Source organism: Xyrauchen texanus, chromosome 27, assembly GCF_025860055.1.
Source record: "Xyrauchen texanus isolate HMW12.3.18 chromosome 27, RBS_HiC_50CHRs, whole genome shotgun sequence".
NCBI classification, from domain to species: domain Eukaryota; kingdom Metazoa; phylum Chordata; class Actinopteri; order Cypriniformes; family Catostomidae; genus Xyrauchen; species Xyrauchen texanus.
In genome coordinates this window covers 37,140,801-37,168,487 of record NC_068302.1, presented here as the reverse complement: position 1 = coordinate 37,168,487, position 27,687 = coordinate 37,140,801, and the positions used below count along the sequence as shown (strand labels likewise).

Below are 27,687 nucleotides of genomic sequence, written 5' to 3'. Positions count from 1 at the left end.
CAGTAAAACCCGGTGCAGCTGACAGCGATTCCCGCATGGACTCAATCAAATACACCGGCGGCTTTCATTCTGCATTTGGACCGTTTGTGGGGGATAAGTGATAAAGACTGCATGTGCTCATCATGATGGGGGTCTGTCATGCTTCACATCTGTCTTGATCTGTAGATCAGAGGAACTGAGCAAAAGTTCAGACCGAGGAAGTTGAACTGAAGTCCATGTTAGCCAACAGCGCTAGCTCAGCTCAAACGACACTTATTTGATCTTTACATGCTGTTTAATTCACTATAGTGGATATGTAAAGGTGTAAATAGTGTTTATAGCTACTTGTACTGAGTTTTTGGGTCGCACAGTTTGTTTGTTTACTTAAGTGAGTTTATTAGCTTGACATTTGCTAGCTGTTATTTTGAACTACCTCTTCTGTCAGGGACGAACGTTTGCGTAATTGTTTACCATAGCGTGTTTTACGTTAGTTTACGCACAAAATATTAACGTCATCTTGCTCTTTGCCTTTAATTTGAATCATCTAAAGGGTTTGCTCAGAGGTTGCTCTGTCTGTCATTGCTCGGGAGACATAAAGGACTTCTCAGTTATGTCATTTCAGTGTTAACTTTCTCTCAGATGTTTCTCTTAAAATACCTGAGCAGGAACAAAAATGTATCGGACCATTATTGACCTATGGAAATAGTGTAAAGCTGTAAAATTAATGTGGATTGCATATCTCAGATCATTTGTTCTTGGAAGAATTTGAGGAACGATTTATATTGAGTTCTGACTATTCATAGCATACTTTTGTTATCTTTGCAAATCTGAGAACAGTTTGGGACATTGTTGAGACCTCTACTGAAACACTAGAGAAGACCTGTGTGGGATTACTCAGGAGATTACTCTGCTGTCTCTATGAATTGACCAACACGATAAAAGTTTTGTTTGACATGGTCAGTTTGCATAAATTGTAATTGAAACTGTTTAAAGGCCTTTTCAATGAGTTAACATGAATACGTGTTAATATAGCTGCGTACATTAGAGATATCTACTTTCCAATAACTTTTATCAGTATCAATAAGCTGCAATCAAAATGTCTGTGTACTCAAAATTGCCCTCCCAGCTCAAGAAACCCCTTGCGAGAAAGACTGTTCTCCTCCTTGTCACTCTATACGGGGTGAAGAAACTTTACCCTTATGTATATGGCAGGCTTAAAGGAAGGAATAGTAAACCGGTTAATGACACTGACCCGAATAACTCCAAAGGAGAATCCCAAGATGTTGCAGAGAGCAGAAAAAAGAAAAACTCTCCAGCTGTGAACCGTGAATTCTTGGAGAGATTGAGCCATCTCTTGAAAATCCTCTTTCCTCGTTTTCTCTGCAAAGAAATCTGCCTTCTTGGCTTCCACTCCCTCGCCCTCATTTCACGCACCTTTCTGTCCATTTACGTGGCCAACTTGGATGGGAAAATTGTGAAAACCATTGTGAAGAAAGACCCCATGGCGTTTGTGGTGGAGTTAACTAAGTGGCTGCTCATTGCCATTCCAGCCACGTTTGTGAACAGTGTCATCCGTTACCTGGAAGGTCAGCTCTCCCTTGCCTTCCGCACCAGGCTGGTCACCCATGCCTACATGCTATATTTCAGTGACCAGACGTACTATCGTGTCAGCAACATGGATGGTAGGTTGTCAAACCCTGACCAGTCCTTGACAGAAGATATGGTCATGTTTGCTGGCTCTGTGGCTCATCTGTACTCAAACCTAACCAAACCAATTCTCGACGTGGTGGTCACCTGTTACACGCTCATAAAAGCTGCTGAGTCCAAAGGTGCCGACACTACATGGCCCTCCATAATAGCTGGCATCGTGGTGGCACTTACTGCCAAGGTACTGAGAGCATTCTCACCACGCTTTGGTAAACTGGTGGCTGAGGAGGCCAGGAGGAAAGGGGACCTGAGATACATGCATTCACGTATTATCGCCAATTCAGAAGAGATCGCCTTCTATGGGGGACATAAGGTAAGCGAATGGTCTCTTAAATTGGGGAAGCTGGGGCTAGTTATCACCGTTTTCACTCCAGTCAGTAGACAAAGGTGGGGTTATTTTTGAAAGTTAATTTCTCTGTATACACATACAGTAGCTTAAAGTCTTCGCCATCTATTAGAAAATCTGTTAAAACAATTGATTCCCAATGTTATTGCCTAGGAAAAAAATAACTAGACAGCTCATTTAAAATATGTAGCACCTGTGACATTTTATATTTATGCATAAATGTAGATGTCTATAACATATAGGTGTTTAACATCAAATAACTTTTATATTTAATATAGGTGTTTATTTTCTTACATCTGAAAGAAACTTTCTCAGCTAATGCTGTTAATTATACAGGGGATCTTCTAACTAGGTACATTTTGAAAATATACATTTTACCAATTATATTATGTTGTTCATTATTTTGGTCACATTTTGGGCTTTTTAAAAATGAACAAATCCATGCATTCAATCAATAAATATGTTATTATTTTGCATAAATTGTATAATATTATATTTTGTTTAATTTTTATTGTTTAATTGCATAATTTGTACTATTTAAAGGTTTTTACATTGATTTGTTGGACACATGTTAAAAACCAGTACTGTCTCTTTAAGGATATCCGGCATTTCTGTAAACGGCATCTTTATATTAATTCATGTTAACGAGATCGACTCGAACGACTATCTCATCTGTCCTACACGTGATTAGAATTACATATTTCTTTTTTGTTGGTTTTGATCAACAGCTGACAGTAGAGCACAGAAATGTATCAAAAGTATCAAAAGAGACATTATACAATGACAAATGGATCACGTGGATCTCGTCTTTGGACACACACAGAACAACTTTTACTCCCAATATGCAGTAAATAAAACTGCTGAATACTCCATCACTATACTACACAATCATTGAAAACTGAAATCGAAACATTTACCAGACAGTTGTCAATATGCATTTTAGTCATGTTTAGTCACGTAAGTGGTTTGCAAATGCGAGTGATTCACTCTCATTGTAGTGGAGGGCTGCGCATTGAGTTAAAGATCAATAAGAATCGATTTAGTTTGTTTAAAACGTTGTTTAAAATATATATTTTTTTCCAGCCCCTAAAATATACCCTTTTCCTGAGAAAAGTCACAGATCATCCTTTCAGTTTAAATTGAAATTAATATTATATAGTTGACCCTTGATCCCATTGTGGTTTAGTTGTGTTCACAAGTTTACCCAACAGCTGTTCAAAAGATATGATATTGGTATTTATTCTATTTAAGGCAGGTGTTTGAACTAACATACAAACCGCTGATAAAACAAAAACAAACATTTTTATGTGTACTTTTGACTCATCTTTTAGTTGAGAAATTATGTAGCCCTTGTTACTACTGTCCCCAGTCTTTCCTGTAAGTAAAAACATGTATTGACCAAATCAAAAATGTATGTTTGAATTACAAGACAAGCAAAGCACGTGGGTTCATTGTGCCATATGCACGTGTGACCGTGATTAAAACAATTGCCCCCCCTAAAAACATGTTCCTGAACTGTGCAGTCATATGGTCAGAGAAAATGTTCACAGTGCTAAGGTCATGTGACGTGTTTGAACAAAGAGTCTGTGTGGTCTCTTTGACCAAAGCATATGTTCGCACCCACTGCATTTAGCAGCTCTTAACATGCAGTATGATTTTAAAGTGCTCTGTCACTTTTAAAAAATGTGAATAACTTATTACAAATAATATGAATGAAAGGAAGTCATTATGAATTAATTGGCCAAGAACAGCCTGCTGGAATTTTATCGGAAACAAATCGGTGTGCAAGTACACTTGTGTATTCCTCACCTTGATGCTGTCTGGTTGCCTGTGTATCTGCGTGTATGCGTGTCTCCGTGCATGTGTGCGTGCCTGCGTGTGTGCCCTGCGCAGATCGAGATGCTGCAGCTGCAACGGAGCTACAGCTCGCTGTCCGAGCAAATTAACCTGATCCTGTTCAAGAGGTTGTGGTATGTCATGCTGGAGCAGTTCCTGATGAAATATCTCTGGAGCGCATCAGGCCTAGTCATGGTTGCTGTGCCCATCATCACTGCCACCGGATACTCTAAATATGGTATGGATTTAATGATGATTATCTGTAGTTCTTTTTGCTCTGTCTGTGGCTCCAGGCTGTTTGGTTCTGTAAAGTCCAAAACATTCTAGTACTCCTGTTGATACATGGACCTCATACATACTCCTGCTGGACCTCATATTTTGATCTGGACATCTAAAATAAAATTTGCACTATAATACCCTATAACGCTATAAAACCGCTTAAATACATTTATTTAAATATTTCTAAGAACAGATTTGGATTACTGATCATAAAATATATTTCCTAACATTTGAAAACCCTTGTGAAAACATGTGCTCCTGAAATAATAGCATTTAAAGAGTATAAAGTATTAGCATGATCTTTTAAGAAGTCATGGTGGTGTTAATCGTTTTAGGGACTGTTATTAATTTTCCATTTTAGACAGTTGATTGATGTTCAGCTCAATTCACCAAAAGCTGACAGTGGTTCCTCAGCACCCCTGCTTCCCATGGCTTTGCTTGTATGTTTCAGCCTTAAGACATCTATAAGTAAACAACCTCTTTTAAAAATTGTGGCCATTTTTACCCAATTATTTTATGAAATTATTAACATTTATATGAAATATCAAAAGAATTGTTAGTTATTGGCTGAAGATTTTTGTTGTTGATAAGGCTGGGTATTAGGCCTGCACGATTATTGCAAATATCAGAATTGTCGATTATCACCCTTGATATCGCGATTATTTATGTTGATTTTAAAATATTAAATTACTGTGACGTCACAAAATAATTACATTTATTCTATACCATAGATATCCATATAAAATATTATTTTATTTGCCTTACCTTAACAAACATTATTACAATATACAATATAATAATAAAATGCTTAAAGATGCTTAAAAGAAACTGGAGCGTAGCTCATATCCACCATTGTAATCTGCTACTCTGAAGAACCACACGGTTGCTTGCATTGTGATGTCATGGTAATTTAATATTTTAAACGTGATTTCAATATCAAGAGAAATAATCGACAATTATGATTTTTGCTATAATCGTGCAGCCCTACTTGCATGATTTTTCACACTTGTTGTTGTGACGTCCAATCAAGATTCAGAGGATGTGAAGCAAGCAGCCTTGGTGATGAAAGAGGAGGACTTGGTGAGTGAACGCACACAGGCCTTCACCACGGCCCGAAACCTTCTGAACGCTGGAGCTGATGCAGTGGAGAGAATCATGAGCTCCTACAAAGAGGTGAGATGCTTTCTCACACCACATGTTCAAAAAAGGGTCAATTTGTACCTTTTTTACCTTCTGACTTTTGAAAAGTTACTTTCTCACAAACTGCCTTCGCCTCAGTTTTTACAGCATATTTGTGAAGGTCACATGTGAATATTACCAGTTGTCGAAATAGTCAAATCATCAATTTGTCAACTTATGGAGTTGATAAATTGCAGAATAGTTTTGTTTATGCCAGTTACATCTTTAAGACCTGGAGAGAGCTATCCGTTAGCATTCCCCTTTATCCCGCCAAATAAATCAGCCATTGGTAAAACATCTAATACAATATACTGAAATATTTGCAATTTATATGTTGCTTGCAATATGCTTTTAAAATATGCTTTTTTTTTTTTTTTTGCCACCAGAATGGTGTAGTTACGGCATCTACCAGCAGGGGCTACCTTAACCAGCTAAATCTCAAATCCATTTATAGATGCTACCCATATGTCATTAGGAGACTCTCTCAAACTCTTTGAAAGCAGACTCTTTAAGTCAATCACAATGTTCTGAAGGGCTAAATCCATCTAACATTTGTCAAGAAAATTTAGAAAAATAAACAACATTGCAGACATTGTGGATTCAGCTTTAGATAAATCATGCCCTGCCATTTATTTCAAGCTATGTGAATAAATTTGTAGCTTTATCTGAAAAGTTTCACCGTTTTACTGGTTGTGCTGCATGAAAGTAACTGTTAATAACCGTTTGGCTATCACTTCTTAAAATCACTTATCTCAACTTGAATCCCTCTGCAGGTCACAGAACTGGCTGGATATACGGCCCGTGTCTACGAGATGTTCGAGGTGTTTGAGGATGTGCGTGTCGGGGTGTACCGCCGCTCCGCTATTGGGGTGAATCCGGAGGTGACTGGGGCGGCTCAGGAGGTGCAACATGGCATGAGAGTGGAAGGACCGCTCCAGATCAGAGGTGCGATAGTTTGAGTCCCCTTTTTCATATCTTCAAAGGGAAGCTATGTACAGTATATTTATAATGTAGTCCCATGGAGACAGCACTATAGGTATGTTCAGAATGACAGATTACCATACAAATATAGTATGTTTGTATGCATATACTATTGCATATATAAACATCGTCTCCTTGTCTCATTATTTGATTGGACTGCTAAGAATTAAGAATTAAATAAAAAAATGTGATAAAAATGCCAAATAACCCTTATTTCCAAAATGAGAACATGATGACTTGATATGGAAACATAGTGAGGTCTTGTGACAGCACAGTGGTGTCAAAATGTATGTGCCCCCTTCCTGATTTCTTTTTTTTTATTTTTTTATACGAAATTGTTTTGTTAGATCTCATTTGAAAATCTAAAACTAAGGCAACACAACATACTTTTGTCAAATATATATATATATATATATATATATATATATATATAAAAGATATATTATTGAAGTAATAAAAGTTATCCAAGACCTATATTACCCACGTGAAAAACTAACTGCCCCTTTAAACTTAATAGCTGGTTCTGCCACCTTTAGTAGCAGCAACAACTGCAACCAAATATTTCCAATAACTGGAGAGCAGTCTTTCACAATGCTGTGGTGGAATTTTGGCCCACTCTTTCCTGAACTGCTTAAGTTCAGCCACATTGGAGGGTTTTCAAGCATGAACTGCCCGTTTAAGGTCCTGCCACAGCATCTCAATTGGGTTCAAGTCGGGACTTTGACTTGGTCACTCAAACCACAAAATGTTTCTTCTTTTGCCATTTAGAGGTGGACTTACTCCTATGCTTTGGATCATTGTCTTGCTGCATAATCCAGTTGCGCTTGAGCTTCAACTCACGGACTGATGACCGGATGATCTCCTTTAAGAGTTTCTGGTAGAGAGCAGACTTCATGCTTCCTTCAATTATCAATTAAAAATGGCCTGGCCCTGAAGCAGCCAAGCATCCCCACACATTACACTACAACCACCACCATTCTTGACTGTAGGCATTATGTTCTTTTTGTGGAATTCTGTGTTGGATTTACTCCAGATGTAATGGGACTCCTGTCTTACAAACAGTTCCACTTTTGACTCATCAGTTCACAGAACATTCTCCCAAAAGCTTTGATCTCACTGTGGTTCTTTGGAGTCCCAGATCCTTTGAAATAGCTTTGTAAACCTTTCCAGACTGATGTATTTTTCCTCATTTCTAGAAATTCTTTCAACCTTGGCATAGTGTGCTACAGGATGAGACCAGCTTCATGCTGCAGAAAACATTCTATTTAGGTGATGATTTGAGTGAACGAGGCTGGCAGTAATCAGGTCTGGGGTGTCTAGTCCAGCTGAACCCCATTATGAATGCAGTTTCATAGATTTGGGGATTTAATAACTAAGGGGGAAAATAGTTTTTCACACAGACCCAGTTGGTATTGGATATCTTTTTTGCTTCAATAAATAACATTTATCGTTTAAAAACTGTATTTTGTGTTTACTCTTATTTATGAAACCATTTAGTATGAGATGCACACAAAAACTGAATTGGGCAAATACTTTTTCACAGCACTGTACTAACATTTAAAACCTTTATCATGTATACTGTTTTGCATACTTTTTTAAATTTTTTATAAACCATGCAGTATACAATACATACTGCTCAGTATTGATATAGTTTGTCTGTATCCTATTCCTAAAATCCTAAACATAAAGCCTATTACATTTGAATAAATGTTTTTTGTTTTTGTGTGCGTTTAGGTCAAGTGATTGATGTGGAACAGGGCATCAAATGTGAGAATCTGCCCATTATAACCCCTACTGGTGACGTGGTGGTTTCCTGTCTAAACATCCAGGTAAAAGATCCAGAGTAATTATAATTCATGATCTACTTTTACCCAGAGTAAAACTGCTAAATGGCTGTTGCGTGCTTTTGCATAGTTGTTCCAAACTACTAAAACTGTTCTCCACTTTTCAGCAATCGGGATGGTATATTAAATTATTTGTAACCATATGGTGCGATATTTTGTACTCATGTAGAGTAAACGAGTCAATGGTCTGATGCAACAGGCTGTTGTTTGCATGATTCATATGAATCTGTCAATGAGTTTCTCTTGTCTGTTCCGATTTCTTTGGCCCAGTTCTACGAGTACTACACTGATAATACAAAGAGTAAAATATATCAGGTTTTGCTTTGTGCTTTTGTGTCTGACCATTGATGGTTTAAAATATGGTTTGGTAAAGATATTACCACCTTTTAAAGCAGTGGTTCTCAACTGGTTTTGCTTTAGAACCCAGATTTGACATTGGACATCAAGTATGAAAGTAAACAAAAAAATCCAACATATTAAAATCCATAAACATTTATTTACATTATATTGTCAAACTACTTGGACCCAACAAAGTATAAACATGATATATCCTAAATGGAGTACACTGACACATTTTAACTGCATAAACCATAACAAAAGTGGGATTTACCAATATTACAGAAAGGCTTGGCCAAATATTTTAATAGTACTAGTCCTAATACCAAGCAAAAAATACCACTAAGTGGTATTGGGCGCACAAACTTTGTCAACAAAAAAGGACATGGGATAATGGGATGTATTTAGCTCCCTCTCTCTTGAGTCTATTGCTTGCATTACCTGTTAGACAGTATTATTGCTATAATTTGCTTGTTTTTGGAATGTACTGATTTGTTTTGTACTGTTTAGAAATCAAGCCAATCACTCTGTACTACTCCCTGCATGTTGGCACGACTTGAAACAAACTCTAAAGCTAGCAAGACAAGTGCAGCAAAATAAGTCGACAGTACCACAGATTTACCTTTGATCTGTCCTTACAATTGCTGATTATTATGCACATTTTTAATATTTACCTGCTGAGCTGATGCATACTACTGATATAGATTGCTCTTTCAAAGCTCATGAGACTTAATAGACAATTATTAAACAAATTAAAACTCGAAGGATAAAAATACTGATGTATTTTTTTTTATATTAATAAAAATAAATGACACTCACTTTGATTTTTAGATGAATATAAGCTCACAAAACAAGTCTGAAATGCACTAGTGACTTCGCAATATGGATGCATATGTACTGGACATCTTTAGGGCACATGTCCTGAGTCTTGTTTGAGGGTTTGCTCCCTTATGATTAATTCATGTTTCTTGCTAAATTCTTAGAAATATGTCATGAGTACCGTTGTGACCCCTCCCACTGGTCTATCCCAGACAATGTGCTGATTATATTCCAGTCGTGTGTTGGTGTGCTCTTAAAGTTTCCAAGACAGCGTCTCGATTTGCAGGGGCGGTATGGTGCTAATACCCTTTCATAGCCTTGATGCCGCAGTCATGTGGTGTGCTCATGACACAATGCATATTACCCGAAATGCCCTCAGAGTTCCCTAAACCCAGCAGCACAGCCAGAAGCAGGCCACCTCTCGCAAACAGGAAGAAAGCAAGGAAGACCAGGTCATGGATAAAATTTCTGTTAAAGGGTTACTATAAAATTAGATTTCTTGTGTGGAACACAAAATGAGATGATGGGCTGAATTTTTGCATCATTCTTTTCCATTTAATGAAATCTGATACCACATTAATGTGCTCATAAAAATGCTCCGATACCAAAAACTAATACCATTTGACGTACGAATGTCATTACGTAAACAATCGGCGCACAAATTCTAATCACGTTATGTCTTAGTGAGTCGATTTTAACAGCAAAAGCTGCAATTTAATAAGAGAAGTTTACTTTGCATGTGCAGTGCGCTTCAAATGTGAGCAGAGCACTAATTAATATGTCAAGGCAGTGTTGTCAACGCCGGCTGTTCCGCACGTATCTTTTAAAGCTCCCCCTTGGCTCATACTGGGAAAACACCGTCAAGAGCATAGAGCGCTCTGTTTGTAGCAGATGACAGCGAATGGAGTGCAAATACTTTGTAGCATGTGGCACATACAGAGTACATGCATAAAGTGATTATCAAACTGCAAAAGTCTGCTATGTAATTGAGTCAAGTAGCACCTGGCTTTTTCAGACTGAAAAGCTGCCGTCATACAGAACCACTAAAATAAAACCTCAGTCAAAATAAAAGCTTAATTTAAATGAGAAAAGTATGACAGAAATATCACTATTGTAATATGTAATATTCAGCTACTAATACATTGTTATGCAGCACTTTACCAATGCTGTATTTTGGATTGTGCTGTGAGGCTCTGTATTTAAGCCCTGAATTTTTGGATTTTCATTTGATGTTTTAATTAATTTATTGTAACATTTTGATGCTAAAACTGAAATAATGTGTTGATTATGGAGTTCAGAAATAAACAAATGGGTATCGGCGAGTGTCAAAGACTGTATCTGTACTCGCACTCAAATACATTTCGGGACATCCCTAGATTTGAGACTTTGCACCAAGATTAGATGTGGTTCTCAAACCTATTTACTGTATCAGGAAAATGGTAAATAGCACTTTGCGGCACTTCATTAACATAAAATAAACCAACAGTTTGGGTGCATACACCCACAGATAGTGCAGACTAACGCTCACTTGGGCTTTACGCTGCCACGGAATTCTGCTCTTACGGAAATTGGATTAAACGTGGAGCATGGTCATTGTGATTAGCACTCACATTAGACTCGTGGTCATGAAAATGGAGCCCGAAGACTTAAATTCCAGTCTGTTCCTCACAAAAAGCTATTGTAATGGCTTCAGATGACACATTGTAATAAAGCACTCCTACTTTTATAGAGCTTTTTAGTCATTTTTGGAGCTCGACAGCACCTGTCCCCTTTTGTGTACCACAGAAAAAAGTAATTTGGTCTTAGTATGACATGAGAGTGAGTAAATGACAGCATTTTCATTTTTGGAAAAACTTCCAACATAGCTGCCAGACAAGCATCAAAACAAGCTAATATCAAACAGCCAGCCTGTGTCTATACTTACAATTATCATTAACATCACCCCTTCCACATGACGTGAGTTGAGATGATTCACATTGGTTTGCTGTTGTGCTGAAGGTCTTTTAATAGTAATTGACGCTATTGCAGGATGCAGCACTGATGTGTTTGTGTGTCTGGTGAATGGCTTTAAGATAATGATAGGGTACAGAGAGGGAGCGATCTGTTCTCTGTATGTTGTGCTGTACAGAGAGGACTTTGAAAAGCATCAAGCCTTTCCCATCAGAGGCTCCTTTTAACCCTGTGGTTTTGCTGAATTTATAAACACATTTAGCCATTTCCTGTGGTTTGTCTCTCGTATCTCTCACTCTCTTGCTGTCTGGATGTGTGATGGCTGGGGTCTCTGATCATTTTTCAGGCCAAGGACTCCTTGGTGGATGGAGAGATTTATCAGGGACCCCTTGTTATATATTGTATAAAATTGAGCATTGCATGTTAATCCTGGCCTATATTAACAGGCATGTAGAGTGGTCACAATACCAACATTTCAGTTTCTGGTATCAAATCCAGTGAAATGTCACTTCTCAATTTCAACACCATACCAATAACGGTGCTCGATATTAAGCTTTGTCATGTGCTTGTCCTTCAGGCAAGAAAATTGATCATTCACTTGTATGAATAAAGTTACTTGTCTGGAGACAAAAATAAAAGAAAGGTGTAAGAGGAAAAAAAAAAAAAAGGAAAGCCTCCATCCTCATCATTTACACTTAAGAACATGGTGTGATGTGTGTATGATATGTGTCTCTTGTAAACATGCATATGTGGGGGGGGTTTGTTGTTCGCAGGTTGATGAAGGAATGCATCTGCTCATCACAGGACCAAACGGTTGTGGAAAAAGCTCTCTGTTCAGAATCCTGAGCGGTCTGTGGCCTGTCTACAGCGGAGTTCTCTACAAGCCTTCACCTGAGCACATGTTTTATATACCTCAACGGTACTGCTCCACACATTGACTGCATGCTGTGTCTGCTGTATGCGTTAAAAGTACTGTCATGTTAAAGTATGTACTTAATGGGTTGGAAACCGAGAACCACTCCTTGAGTAAATCCAATAAGAACGCTTATTTTTTTAAAAATACCAGATCTGAATTATTGTTACTTTCGGTTCCATTATTGATTCTTGAACGACTACATTCTTCTATCGATCGAACAAAATAAAAAAAAACCACTTTCCTTCACTGTTATTCGTTAAGTAGCATCGGAATCTGAACCAGAACCATTCAATTACAATCTAAATTCTATTTAGACACCATTGCAGTATTGAAAACAAAAATGTGATAAAATTGCATCTTCAAACCACAGAACTCTGTTGTGTACTGCTTGTATTGGCATGTAAAGGTAAACATAGCTACATTTGTAACCTTAAAATCCTTTTATTACTTAACATTCAGGTTTATACATTTAAAAACTGTTGTAGCAGTCTCTGCCTTGCATTCCTCACCATTTTTTTACAACTGACTTTTACAGCATGATTTGGGACAAACTAATCTTAATCTTGATTATTTAATAGTAGAGGTTGACCATAGTGGATTTTGCAGATACTGATAATTAAGCTGGTAGAAAAGGGCAGATAACCAATTTATTGAAAGTTTAAAAAATAAAATCTTAGTCTTTACTTACTGTGATGGGCAAAAAAGGTCCAAAATGAATACAATCCCAGATAGAGTAAAACCAATATATTGCTCAGCCATTTCCAATACTATTCCATACTATTTAGTAAAGGTTATGCAAATACCATTTAGTATGTATTATGCAAATAGAAATTGGCGTGGAAGGCAGAAGCTTCTTTGTGACTGTTCGGGGCCCAATACTGAGACACAGTCTGCTGGATTTTGTTTTAGAATTAAGAATAATTAGAAGGCAGAGACGTGGGTGTGCACGCAAGTGTTTATTTCCATTTCCCACACCGTGCCAGGTTAATTAGCACTGATGAAATTGCAGATTAAATGGGATGGCACAATCCAAAAGCAGTCAGCACATATGGTGCTCTTGTGACTGTTTGCATGTCTGCTTCATTACAACCCAACAGGAGTACAATGCCATCACTTCCTGTGCATGATCACACGATGGGACGTGTCCAACATAATTTAAAACCAGCAGTTGCTTGTCATTTGGCCCACTTGCAGTTCAATGAACAAGACTGTTAAAAGAAAGAATTGAGTAAGAATTTGAAATGGAAGTGATTATCAAAAATAATTTATGGATTCCAGATTCCACTCAAAAAGCTATCGGCAGCAGTATCGTTAACGGTTGAAATGTCTTGAAAATAATTTGATTCCAGTATTTAAAAACATAAATGAAACCGTTCTGAATAAGGGCCAACCCAGCTTTGAACTTCATTTTATAGAATGTGCTTCATGCATGATAATCTTGAGCAGACTAAATTTTTTTAACACTTATTTCAGCAGTTTTGGCTTTAGTTTCATGCAAGTTATTACACAAATACATGCGTAAGCACAGGATGGAGACCGATCATGCAGTGAGGCTAAAATGGCATACACTGTGAGAAATGTGGAGTTCCCTTACGACTCCGTGCACTTGATAGTGTGTGCTAATGCATATGGGAGAGTGTCCTTCCACACGACCTAGTCAATATTCTAATATTGGCTATAGTGTTTGAGCCCTGCCTTTTTAGGTGCAAAGCTGTCTGCTATAAAAAGCAGGTGTACAAACACCATTCCTCTGAATTTTCTTCAAGATAGTGATTAATCTCTTGTCTAGAAGCCCTATACTGTTTCTCCATTGACTACACGAGACAGCGGGCGGAATCTTCACAGCAACGAGAAGACTTCCGGCAAACATCACTCCACCGTGTGTGTGTGTGTGTGTGTGTGTGTGTAAATGAGTCCCTTACGTGTTCGCATCTTTTTAAAGATCGTTCTGTAATTGTTCCTTGTGTGAGGGGCACATCCTGCTGTCAGATAAGCAGCAGAACTGCATTCTCGGTCTGGGCCACGTAGCCACTCTCGTGGAGACCGACTGCCCTCACTGTGAGGGCACGAGTCAAGACTATGCGCTCTCAAGTTGCCCTTGTTCTGAGGGAAGATTCAGCCTCCCACGCCCTCCTACCTGCCTCTTCGATACCCGAGGGGTCACATGAGCAAAGGCAGGGCCACGAGGACGAGCAGGATGAATTTGAGGAAGACCTTGTGCCGGCACATGCACTCACCACGAGCCCCCAATCTCCATGCAATGAGTCTATGCCGATACATTATATGTGTGACAAGCTCCAGCCCTCTGCAGGAGCACACAGCCTTATCTTGTTCGGTGGTTCTGACGCTGGGGATGATGATGATGATGATATCTTGTCTCTCACTGCATCAGGCAAGTGGTCTGTAGATGATGCTACTGCCTCTCCTCCCAGCGAGTGCTAGGAGCGTGTACGCCCCACTGACAAGGAGTTGCTTCGCGTCCATTCTAGGGTAGCCGAAGAGCTCTATATTGAGTGTTATCCTCAAAAGGAACCTACACAGTCTCGCTGTGATTAATTCTGTCCGGACACAGTTAAGCGTCTGCATACCGTAGATCTACCCCATTCTTCTCTGAAGTTTATAACAAACTTTCAAAATCCTGGCACACAGATCAATTACATCCTCCCTAATATGGACCATGGGGAAGAAAATGGTCATGCCCAGCGAGTAGCAGGGCATGGAACTCACAGCCTGTTCATCTTTCTAAGCCGCGTCGACTAACATCTGCATTGGCTGGAAGAGCATACTCTGCGGCAGGCCAAACTGGTTCAGCACTGCACATGATGGTGGTGCTCCAAGTTTTCCAAGAACTGCATCGATGCAGTGCTCTTCCCATTTGAAAATTAATGGTGTGCGTTTTGAAATTCCTCAGGAATTTGGTTATTACTAGCCAATCAGAAGCACTACTGAGTGCACACACAATCTTGCTGCTTTGCCATATGGAAAATCTGGTCTAATGTAATGTCAGCATACAGACCAAACTTTTGGTGTCTGTTTCAGTTCAAACTGAAAAAAACATTACCACTGAAGTCATTTCATGTGCATTGCTGTAACTCGCCAATGTCTGGCTGCTCTAGCACCATGAACGGCTCCAGCCTTCTACCAACAGGGTGTTATGCTGGGTCAAGTTTCAGAAAGTGCTGACCACAAATACATGCAACACAGGTTGGGGCACGGTGTGTAATGGATGCCCAACTTTCGACACCTGGAAACAGGTTTCGAAACAGTTGTGGCATGACAACCGCCAAGAGCTACTGGCAGTCTTTCTAGCTTTGCGAGCTTTTAATTCGATATTATGAATCGCCACATTCTGATTCGTCTGGCAACACAACAGTAGTGGCATATATGTCGCGCTGGCCTATGTATGGCCGGCGAAACAAGTATGCGCTTCCCCCGTTGCGCCGCATCCGTGAAGTCAGAGTGGACATGGAAGCAGTTCTGTTAATTGCGCCAAAATGGCCCAATCAGTCCTGGTTTCTGGAGATAGTAGAAATACTGGACGGGCCTCCATGGGAGATACCGCTGAAGAAAGATGTTCTCTCTCTCAAACACTGCGACACCTACACATGTGGCCTTTGATCGGAGCATGCTAAATGCACCAGAACTGACACATTCAGTCATGAACTCCATTTTACAATTCAGAGCACCATCCACGATGATGCCTCCTGTGCCATGTGAAAGACGCCAATCGGTGAACACATTCCATTTTAATGCAAAGTCCCAGTTAACTGTCCCATACATGAAATTCTTATATTTCTTCGAGCAACTAGACACAGGACTTACTCCAACGCTCATAGTTTATGTGGTGACTATATCTGCATATCACGCACCTGAAGCCATTGCCATTATAGGCAAACGTGATTTAATCAAAGTTTCTTAGAGGAGCAAGATGATTAAATCCACCTCGGCTGGCTACAGTCCCGACTTGAACCTATCTTTGGTCCTAAATGTGCTCGCAGTACCCCCGTTCGAGCCTTTGGACTCTGTTGATTTGTGCATGCTTTCCATTAAGACCGCACTACTGCTGGCTTTGGCCTCAGTAAAACTGGTCAGTTGACAGTTCATGTCTGGTGTTTGGCCCCTTCAGAGCGCGGGTGGTTCAACTTCTAGCTTCCCTCCATTTAATTTGGATGAGGTACAATCCTTACATTTCTTATGCCCTTGGCAGGCGCTACAGGCATACGTTGTGCACACCTGCCCGTTTAGCCCGTCTGATTGGCTCTTTTTGTTCTATGGAGGACTCATGAAAGGAATGTCCATCTCCAAGCAAAGACTCTCACTGGATCGTTGATGCAGTTGCCCTGGCTTACGAGCCGCAGGATTAAGATTTGCCCAAATGGTTTTAAAGCACACCTAGACGTAACGCTCTCCAAGTCCTCGCTGTTTAGAGCGCTTGCTATTTAGTTTGCCAAACATATACTCGTGCCCCTCCCTTAAGTATGGGATCTCCCATCATTTTACACAACTGCTTAAATTCAGGCCGTTGTAATTTACCATAAAGTTACAAGCACTTTCAATATAAAAAAACCCTTCCCGACTGGGTTTGTGAAGGGGTTAGAATAAATGTATGAACAATAGTCGTATAGTGGGAACTGAGTGCTCCCCTCCTGGCCAACATGAGGGTCACTCAATTGCGGCATACTCATTTTGGTCGCCGTCTCGCAGGACTGCGGCGTCATGTTTCCTCTCTGGAAGGTTTTGTCATGTGGTGCGACGTGATTGGATTCTGTTCCCCATATGGGTAAGCATGCAATGCCAAGTGTACTGAGTCGTAAGGGAACATCTGTTATGTACGTAACCTTAGTTCCCTGAGACTAGGGGAATGAGACATTGCAAACACTGGACGCACTACAAGACTGAGTTCTTCTGAGGTGTGAGCGATGCGCTCCTTGTCCCTCAGTCAGAAAATTCTGAGGAATGGTGTTTGTGCACCTGCTTTTATAGCAGACAGCTTCGCACCTAAAAAGGCAGGGTTGAAACGCCATAGCCAATATTACAATATTGGAGTTATTGTAGAGCGGTTTCAACTAGATCGTGTGGATGGACTCTCCCCATATGCGTTAGCATGCAATGTCTCATTCCCTTCATCTCAGGGAACTGAGGTTACGTACGGAACCGAGACTTTATCCAGCAGTGATGTGTCTTTGGCAAACTAATCCAGCTTAGTACTTTTTTGATGCAACTGAAACTTTGTAATGCAGCAATTTTCTTGCTACTGTCCTATCCTTCCTAATTTTGTTAGTCGCTTTTGATAAGTGTCCGCTAAAATTTTATCCATAAGAACACTACGGATTCAAGAAGTTCTTTGAACTCTCTTGTGGAAAAATTATTAAAATTCAGGATATTTTCTTTTTCCCCATTGGTGGTGACCATGCAGGCCATACATGTCGGTAGGAACACTGCGAGATCAGGTGATCTATCCTCACTCTGTTCAAGACATACAGGAGAAAAATGTCACTGACCAGCAACTGGAGGACATCCTTAAAACTGTGAACCTCTGCTACATCCTGGAGAGAGAGGGAGGTGAGTGACATCACAGCAATGGGTTCAGATTGTATGCCGTCTAAATGCATAACTGTCCCACTTGGAAACACAGAATTCTGTGGAAAATGATAAACGTGCCGAATGGATTTTTTGAAAATGGTCAAAGGTGTTAAATGAAACGGACTAATAACTGCCCTACCAAAGCAAAACGCCGTATCTACAGCAACACTGAAACAGAGAAATGTTTACTTATTGGTAGCTGATTTTGTAGTTACTACAATTTCTACACACTTATCTACAAATCTGAGCATAGTTTAGTCAAACTTGTCTGTCACAGGACAGATCATAGTCTAACATCTAGTTTTAGGCCCCAATTGTCAGAAAATATTCAAAGGTCACACACACCTCTGCTGTAGTTAAAAAGAATTGTCAACGATCTCTCACTGGTGTATTTTAGAGTCAATGTTGTAGGCCTACATCTTGATTTTAGATGTTGTAGTATTTTAAATAAGTTGGATTATTTTAGGTTATCTTATTTTAAATCATTTTAAGTCTTTCGTGAGTTGCGGCTCCCTAATAAGTTTGCAGAGGCCCCCTAGTGGGCACTGGCCTCCTGGATAAGAATCACTGGTCTAAGGTACACCATTTTAGGCATAACTCAATTTTGACATAATGTGAAAAACATTTTGTGATTGGCAGTGTTCGAATTCTGCAGACATTTGTGGGTTCAGATTCCTTGTGAGCCTAGCACAACTTTATTATTAATTGGATTGATAATTGTTGGAAAAGAGCATTTGGTTTGTAATTTATTGTCAGGATGGGATGCATTGAGTGATTGGAAGGACGTGTTGTCTGGAGGAGAAAAGCAGAGGATGGGAATGGCCAGGATGTTTTACCACAAGTACGTCACAGATAGCATTCACATTTCAACACTTTATACATCCCGATTGGATAATATACAAAGTCCTTTTACTTGTGAAATGTCATTTGTAAACAATTCTGTTTCCCATCCAATCCAGATGTATTCAACAGTTTCTATGATGCGTACACTTGTACAGGGACATACTCTATATTATGTTAATACTATAGATCTTCTTATAGGCTTATACTCTACAGTTAACCCTGTGTTAAGATCTATTTAACCCGGGGTTAAGGCAACTTTTAAACCTGGGTTATGCAATTTATAACTTGTAATTTTTATAAGTGTTAGCACCACTTTTTCTAAAGTTTCCAAAGGTTTGCAATGTGAATAATTAACTCTAAAATGTGCAAAATTAAACCAGATTTACTCAGACCAGAGTTAAAAATGACAGTGGGTTAACATTTGAATAGTTATGGTTATTATTCCAGAATCAAGGATATTGCCCTATTTTCCCAGTAACAAACTTTCAGTAAACTTGACAATTGTTGGAATGAATCCAATTTTCTTGTGACTTTATTCCCTGAAATAAAATAATTATTTCAAGATACTTAATAGAAAGAAAAAACTGCTCATGGTTTCCTTCAAGTAATTGAATATTTATCACTTCAATGGCTTTAAGTTATTAGCATTTAACTATGTCTTGTGGATTCGGTGCATGTTGCTGGAATCTTGACAACTTATATTTTGCATTTGAAGTGAGCAGCTGCTTTGGGCAAGATTATGGTAGTGCCACTCCTGTCTTTTATTAATGAGGTAGAAAAAAACAAGAATAATAAAACTATACTATTGCGAACTACTTTTGTCTGTTTAAAGAGTCCCCAACAAAAATTGTTACAGCTGATAAATCTCTGGTTTATCTCTAATAGACCTAAATACGCCCTGCTGGATGAGTGCACTAGTGCTGTGAGTATTGATGTGGAGGGCAAAATCTTTGAAGCAGCGAAGGATGCTGGGATTGCGCTTCTCTCTATTACACATCGTCCGTCTCTCTGGTAGGTTTTCAATCATATGTAAATGAAGAGCATCTCCTTTATTGCTAACAGGAAAAAACAAAGCATATTTGTTTCCTCAGGAACCAAGCTGTCTTTCTAAAATAAAGAGCAATGAGTCCTGCCTATATCATAGAAAACTGCTCTTCTTGCTCTGAACATTTAATACTCTTACAACTCGTATTTGAAAAATGTAAATGTTTCCATGCAATTGTGTCCCTGCATAAAATGTATTAAAACGAAGCTGCAACAATGGGTCGTTCAGAAATACTCATGACGTCACCATGAGCACAATAACATATGACCACCCATGTTTACATTATATTAACATACACACTGCATGGTAGATTAGTCCAGCAGTTTCATGCATCTGCGTTACTTGAAAGAAAATGGCACATCTTGAACTGAACTTCCTCTGCTCACAGGAAGTACCACTCCCACTTGCTGCAGTTTGACGGCGAGGGTGGCTGGCACTTTGAGAAGCTGGACGCCTCCACACGGCTCTCCCTGCAAGATGAGAAGCTCCGACTCGAGACCCAGCTCTCAGGAATTCCAAAGATGCAACAGCGCCTGGCAGAGCTGTGCCACATTCTGGGGGAGGACAGCAGCCTGCCGAACCCAGGGGAGGGCCAGGAGAAGGAGAGAAATGTGATGTCTGCTGGAAAAGACAAAAATCTTCTGGACTGATTTGGAGACAGATTACAGATGTGTTCAAGGCCAGGTGTGTTTGTGTGTAAGGGCTGGGCGATTTATAGCTATAAAATGAGAAATAACTCTCTATAATTTACAGCCTATTGACGATTTTCTATATAGATGGATGGATAGATGGAAAGACTGTCAGATAGATAGATAGATATTAGATATACAGTATTTGCTCTGAAATTGCGTAATTTATTATATTATATTTAGTCCGAGGAACCATAATTTCAACTAAACGCTCATTGATTGTTGCCTACTAGATGGAAATTGCTTAATATAAAAAGTTAAAGTAACTAGTTTAAAAAAATATAATAAAAAGGCATGTTTTCCAGACCGTTATACCAGGTGACAACAAAGAAGAATGATGCTGAATTATTTTCATTTATATTCACAAATATAACGTCACAAACGGTAATATTTACTTATATATTGTATATTCACACTAAAGCATTTTAACACATTAAAAACGCCATGTGGAAACTTCTGTGAACGTTGTTTTGAACTGATTCACGGATGTAAATAAAACTTAACAACGTTTTTTTTTTTATACTTAACCCTTTAAGCTTGGATGGGCTGCCGGGGATAAACATTAATAACTACTGTACAGTCTTGACCAACAAAATAGGTGTTTTAAAGCTTAAAGGCTGTATTTTACAATGCATGTAGGCATTATGACCAACACTAAACATTTTTTTTTTTTTTCTTTTTGTGGGGAGACACTTGAATAAATAATTTTTGTAATGCAATAGCTTTTGATTGCTTTCTATCAACACAACATTTTACTCTGTTACAGGTGGCATGATTGGGAACAACATTAATTACACCGAGATATTAAATGCAAAATCAGAATAATAAGAATGTTTTGGCTCAAGAGTCTCTTGGGCTGAGAGTCTCCGTTTATCATCTATATCATAAGTACATGTGAAAAGTTTTCTTTTACAAAAAAAACCTCAAGAGGGTCAATTGTTTGGTATTATTTTATAGTTAGAAGTCTTTAAACTTAGGGCATGCCACTGAAACAGGAAATCTTTAAAAACACCTTCAGAGCTTAAAGGGTTAAGTTTACATAGAGGTAAGGGACTATTAAAAGAGTTGATGCTCTTATGACGATTGCAGAAACTGGATGGCTGATTAAAGTTCATTAACTGCATAGAAATATTTGCAACATGACTTAATTTTGCATCAAAAGCAAAACCATTGCACTTACTGTATATGATGAATATTCAAAATATCATCATCCCTAGTGTGCATGTATTGAATTTATTAAAGTAAAATAATAAAAAGATATGTTTTCCCCACTGTTATCCCTAAGTGACCAGAAGGAAAAATGAAACTTAATTTATTTGCTATGTATTTGTGAATATAAATAAATGATTCAAAGTAATAATTAGCTACATTTTTACTAAAGCATTTAAATCCATGACAAATGCCATGCAGAAGACTAGAGCGATAACCCACAAGAATAGTTATGAGTTGTTGAATCAATTCACTTCAACGGTAATATGCCAAGTTAGATTTAATTTCAGCAAATCCGTTCAAAGTTGCTTTTGAACTTGTTATAATAGCTTCTCTGAACCTTTTTGTAAACTTGTTTTACTGCTGTCATACAGGAAACTTGATGGCTGAAAAAGGCAACTATTAAATCACATATACAGTGCATCTGGAAAGTATTCACAGCGCTTCACTTTTTCCACATTTTGTTATGTTACAGCCTTATTCCAAAATGGATCATTCATTATTTCTCAATTCTACAAACAATACCCCATAATGACGTGAAAGTTTGTTTGAAATCTTTGCAAATGTATTAAAAAAAAATAATACTTTGTTGAAACACCTTTGGCACCAATTACAGCCTCAAGTCTTTTTGTGTATGATGCTAGAAGCTTGGCACACATCAGGTTGGATGGGGAACGTCGGTGCACAGCCATTTTCAGATCTCCCAGAGATGTTCAAGTCTGTGCTCTGGCTGGGCCACTCAAGGACATTCACAGAGTTGTCCCGTAGCCACTCCTTTGTTATTTTGGCGGTGATGCTTAGGGTAGTTGTCCTGTTGGAAGATGAACCTTTGCCCCAGTCTGAGGTCCAGAGCGCTCTGGAGCAGGTTTTCATCAAGGATGTCTCTGTACATTGCTGCATTCATCTTTCCCTCGATCCTGACTAGTCCCCCAGTTCCTGCCGCTGAAAAACATCCCCACAGCATGATGCTGCCACCACCATGCTTCACTGTAGGGATGGTATTGGCCAGGTGATGAGTGGTGCCTTGTTTCCTCCAGACATGACACTTGCCAATCAGGCCAAAGAGTTCAAACTTTGTTTCATCAGACCAGAGAATTGTTTCTCATGGTCAGAGTCCTTCAGGTGCCTTTTGGCAAACTCCAGGCGGGCTGTCATGTGTCTTTTTCTGAGGAGTGGCTTCTGTCTGGCCACTCTACCATACAGGCCTGATTGGTGGAGTGCTGCAGAGATGGTTGTTCTTCTGGAAGTTTCTCCTCTCTCCACAAGGAAACACTGGAGCTCTGTCAGAGTGACCATCGGGTTCTTCGTCACCACCCTGACCAAGGCCCCTCTCCCTCGATCGCTCAGTTTGGCAGGGCAGCCAGCTCTTGGAAGAGAAGGTGGTTTCAAATTTCCATTTACGGATGATGGATGTCACTGTGCTCATTGGGACCTTCAATGCTGCAGAAATTTTTCAATACCCTTCCCCAGATCTGTGCCTCAATACAATCCTGTCTCGGAGGTCTACAGACAATTCCTTGGACTTCATGGCTTGGTTTGGTTTGTGCTCTGACATGCACTGGTAACTGTGGGACCTTATATAGACAGGTGTGTGCCTTTCCAAATCATGTCCAATCAACTGAATTTACTACAGGTGGACTCCAATCAAGTTGTAGAAACATCAAGGATGATCAGTGGAAACGGGATGCACCTGAGCTCAATTGAGTGTCATGGCAAAGGCAGTGAATACTTATGTACATGTTGTTTGTAGAATTGAGGAAAATAATTAATTTAATCCATTTTGGAATAAGGCTGTACCATAACAAAATGTGAATACTTTCCGGCTGCACTATATATCATGATTATCAGATGTATATATTTATCACTCCGCTGTAGTCTGACTGTTTCTGCACACAAATGTTGAGTTTATAACGCGTTTCGAAACAGAAAATGCACAGCAGTGAACTCTTCTAGAGCTTTTGTTAGCTGTACAAAGATAATGCAATTGTGTTTGTTTTGTGTGTGTTTGATAGTAGTACTCCAGACAGGGTGTGTTTTGAAGGGGGGGGATGAGACAGCTGCCAACTCGACCAGGTGCGGATGATGATGAAAGCACCTATGAAAGCTGTTACACTCGCTGGTTATCGCCGTTCTCTGAAGAATTCTCTGGAAATCTGCACAACCCAGGCAATACGTTTGTGTGTGTATGTAAGCGTTTGTGTGTCTTTACGGAAAGGGTGAGAGTCATTTTTGGGCTCTGCTGTTTTGTCATATTTTGCTGTTCAGTGATGGTATTTTTAAACTTTTAAGGAGTCACCATGAATGTTGTGGATTAAATTCGTGCCACCTTTTACTAAATGATAATTTGGACAATGACCATGTTTGCATGCACATGAATATTAGAATTTTATAATTTTCAAATGTTTGTATCGTGGAAATGTGTTAAGCCAATTGCCAACCTGATTATTAATATTAGTGTTCCTATTCGTCAATATTCTGTTTAATAGAAGTGTGAATAAGACTGCTGTAAAGTGCCTGTATTTATTGGAATTCTGTGTCACGTAAACGCCTTATTCAGAATATCCACTGTATCAGAATATTAACTTGTATCTCTGCATGTCAAAATTAAAGTTATGATTGCTGCAAGACAGGCAGTTGAGAGAATTCAAGCTCCCTAAACAACTCTTTGGAGCAAGGATGGGACAGTTTTTATTTATTTTATATACAATAACAGAAATGACCATAAATCAGTATACAGATTGACCTACATTTTGTATTTGCATTCTTGTATGCTATTGTCAAGGACATAAGTGAGAATTAATCAGATGACTGTGCAGAATTACTAAAAATGAATTTAACTGTATTTAGACACAAGTTATGGAAAGGAAAGAACATGCCTGTTTTAGTTTATTTGGAATATGTTTCCAATAGATTTGAAGCAAGTCAAAGTCATTTGGAATGAAAGCTTTACCAAAATATGGACATGTGCATGTAAATATGGTCACCAATATATATATATTTTTTTTTTTAATTGTGTTTTTTGTGTGTGTGATATTGTAAATGATCATTGAAGCACCTTGCAATGAAACATTTCCAGTAAAATTCAGTTTCTCTTGTTTTACTTTTAAAGTGGCCCTATTTAGCTTTTTGGGAGTTTTACCTTCCCGTTAGTGTGTAATTTAGCTGTTTGTGCATATAAAATGTCTGCAAAGTTACAAAGCAGAAAATCCATACCAAAGGTAGTTAATTTCTCCCACAGAAAACTCTGCTGCTGAACTGCTTGAAACATCTGGTTTGCAGTCCAGCGATTACTTCCATAACTTGGCTATGTCACTATGTAATGCGTTTGCATAATGCCCGCCTAAGGGCTGCTTTAAGGTGAAACTCGTTTATGGTGAGCGTTACATTTCTGCCACAAGCTCAAAGCGGTTGACCAATCACCACAGATACGGCAGACTGGGCTTTTTGGAAAGGGGGGTTTTAAAGAGACAAGCAAAAACGAAGCGTTTCAGATAGAGGGTGAAAAGAGGTGCTGCAGCAATGTACAGAATGGGAATTATTTTTATTTTTTATTTTTTTACATTTAAAGCATGTAATCCTCTTCCAGTAGACCCCCAAAATTAAATTCTGAACCTGTAAATGAGCAGAATATGGACTCTTTAAAAGATAGACATCAGTTGAACTCCAATTTCTAATTATGACAATTAGAGATGTTTTTCTAATAATTAAAATTATGTCCTAATTTTCTACAAAAAGCCTGAGGGTAGATTCTGTCAGAGCACATTGAAGGAGCGCCCACAATGACATCATAATTTAAATCTGTTCTGATTTAGCAAGGTTATGCAGTGTGAAACATTTAGGTATTTGTTTGTTTTAGGGGGATTACCACTATAGTAAACCTAAATATTAGGCCAGCCGAGACATTTCTTTAAAGTGTCCTTGGCACACAACAAGAGACAAGTTGTCTTAGAAGATTTGAAATCCTGAGTTAGAGGTTAATCTCTTGAAAAATGTTTGATGATAATTGACTGCTTTAAAAGAATTTAACTTTCAAATAAAAAATGTCCAATATTTGTATGGCATTGAATTTTATAATATCTGTACAATAATATATAATATTTTGTGATATTTTGCACAAGTAATGCACAGAATTTTGTATCTTGAACCACAAATGTATAATCTTTTCATTGCATTGATTAGTGTAAGACACTTCAATCTAACATATTACTTTTCTCACACAAATGTATTGTTTTCTTTAAGTATGATACAAGTGGTTGCAATGTAATTGACTCAAAATGAGGTCTTTGCACATTGCCGAAAACATTTTCAAAATCTGTATACTTGCAATTTAATAAAACATTTCCTCTTGAATACATCTCTACATTCATTTGCTGCCTTTTAAATATGTAATAAAGAAATCATATAGTTTGGAAATTCGTTCAGGGCATGTTGACATTTATAATTTTGTCAAATGCACTCTTGTGCCAAATTGATTTTTGAAAAGATGGACGGATGGACAGATAGAGATGGTATACAGAAAGATGGATGGTGTACAGAAAGATTGACTGATAGTGTACAGAGATGGACGGATCGATAGATGACGGACAGACAAAAGGACGGACAGATAGTGTACAGAGACAGAAATATGGATGGATAGATGGATGACACAGACAAAAGGATGGATGGATAGTGTACAGAGATAGGTAGATGGTGTTCTCCACCATAATAGTTAGGACATTTTCAAAAATGTGTCCCTCACACGTATAACCAAACCTGTACACTCATTACCACACTAATGTCCCTGTGAGAGTGAGTGATCTCTGACCTGACCGAAGGGTGTCGCTGCTGCTCTGTAAATACTGTTACAGCACCGCTCCCTGCCTTCAGCTTCAAGCATGTGAGAATAGACTCAGATTCCAGTTTCAGAGCGCTTTTCATGTGTCAGTGCGTATGTCTGTCATCCACGTGTTGCGTTGAATGTCTCGCGTCCTGTCGGTTCACCGCAAAGTTCAGAGGCTTCGATAATAATAGCACACACATCAGAGTCGTTGGAGGAACTGCGAGCGGACCAGACTTTTCCATGTTTTACACACATTAACCGACAGATTGTGTTGAATAATTTCTAAGCAGGTAGCTCGAAGGAACGCCGCGAAAGGTAAGATACATACGTTTGTGTGACGTCACAACGATACCTTGAGAAAATGTTACATTTGTTACAGTTGTTACGTTCTTCAGCAAGTTCACAATTAAATGGCTTCACGATGCAGCGCATTCATTTCTATTGCAAACTGACCAGCTATAGAAAAGGAAACACACCAGACTAGTCATTTAGGATGTAGTTTGGACAGATATAAACATTGCATGCATTTGGAGTTGCTTGCTCACTGTATGGATTGTGATTGGACAGCTAAATACACATTTCTCTTTAAATCTGCTGATGGGTAGTTTACATGTTAGCTGTATTCAATGGGGAATATTTCTATATCTAAAACATTATACTGTAGTTCATCTATAATTATGCATGCTGTTTATAATCTGAGAGAATTCGTGAATATTTGCATTTTAAAAATGTACTTTTTCACTCAAGAACAGCTAAATATTATTTAAAATGGTGAACAACTTGAAAGAACTCTAATTTAAGCGTCTACAAAAGTCCTTGCTTTTTGTCAACTAACAAGATACTTATTCATCCTATACAAAACCTCTCAGATGAAGAGCTCTATTGAATAGCCTATGCCATGCTTGATCAACTCTGATGCTTTTGCTTTGGGAATAGTTTGAATTCTTACACGCCCGGTGGCTTGAAGTGTTTTATCAAGCTCTGGTCCATTCATTCGTGATAAAATGTTATTTCTCTCGGAAGTAATTAGTCAGCATCAAAGCCACACTGAGGTCTTGTTTTTTTTTTTTTTTTTTTTTTTAACCTCAGAATAAAGTTCAGCCAGACGTGAGTTCTGGGTATGTCAACTGTTTATAACTTTCTCCACCTGTTGTCTTGTTTGCAGCAGATGCCTGTTTCTCAAGTTAGAAGAAAGTTAATTCCCTTCATGGAGTGAGTCATTTAGTCCAGGGAGAATAAAGCAAATGGATTTGTCAGAATGAGGAGTGCATGCAAAAGTCACACTGGTGTGAACTCTGTTCATAAATAGAAACAACACTATCAAGCT

At 38.7% G+C, this 27,687-nt stretch overlaps 1 protein-coding gene across 2 annotated transcripts; it reads left to right on the top strand.

Annotated features, from left to right (window-relative positions):
• On the top strand, nt 1–25,889 carry LOC127621265 (ATP-binding cassette sub-family D member 1-like). Of its 2 annotated transcripts, none has more exons than XM_052094784.1 (11): nt 1–1,999; nt 3,926–4,106; nt 5,178–5,320; nt 6,100–6,271; nt 8,042–8,136; nt 12,030–12,175; nt 17,589–17,734; nt 18,512–18,596; nt 19,484–19,609; nt 20,032–20,327; nt 23,557–25,889. In XM_052094784.1, exons 1-10 carry the CDS (start codon nt 1,076–1,078, stop codon nt 20,291–20,293), a joined length of 2,280 nt encoding a protein of 759 aa, XP_051950744.1. In that variant the 5' UTR covers nt 1–1,075; the 3' UTR covers nt 20,294–20,327; nt 23,557–25,889. The 2 variants fall into 2 exon arrangements, with proteins under 2 accessions (XP_051950744.1, XP_051950743.1); XM_052094783.1 differs by having other exon boundaries at nt 23,554–25,889.
• Nucleotides 25,890–27,687: the final 1,798 nt, after the last annotated feature.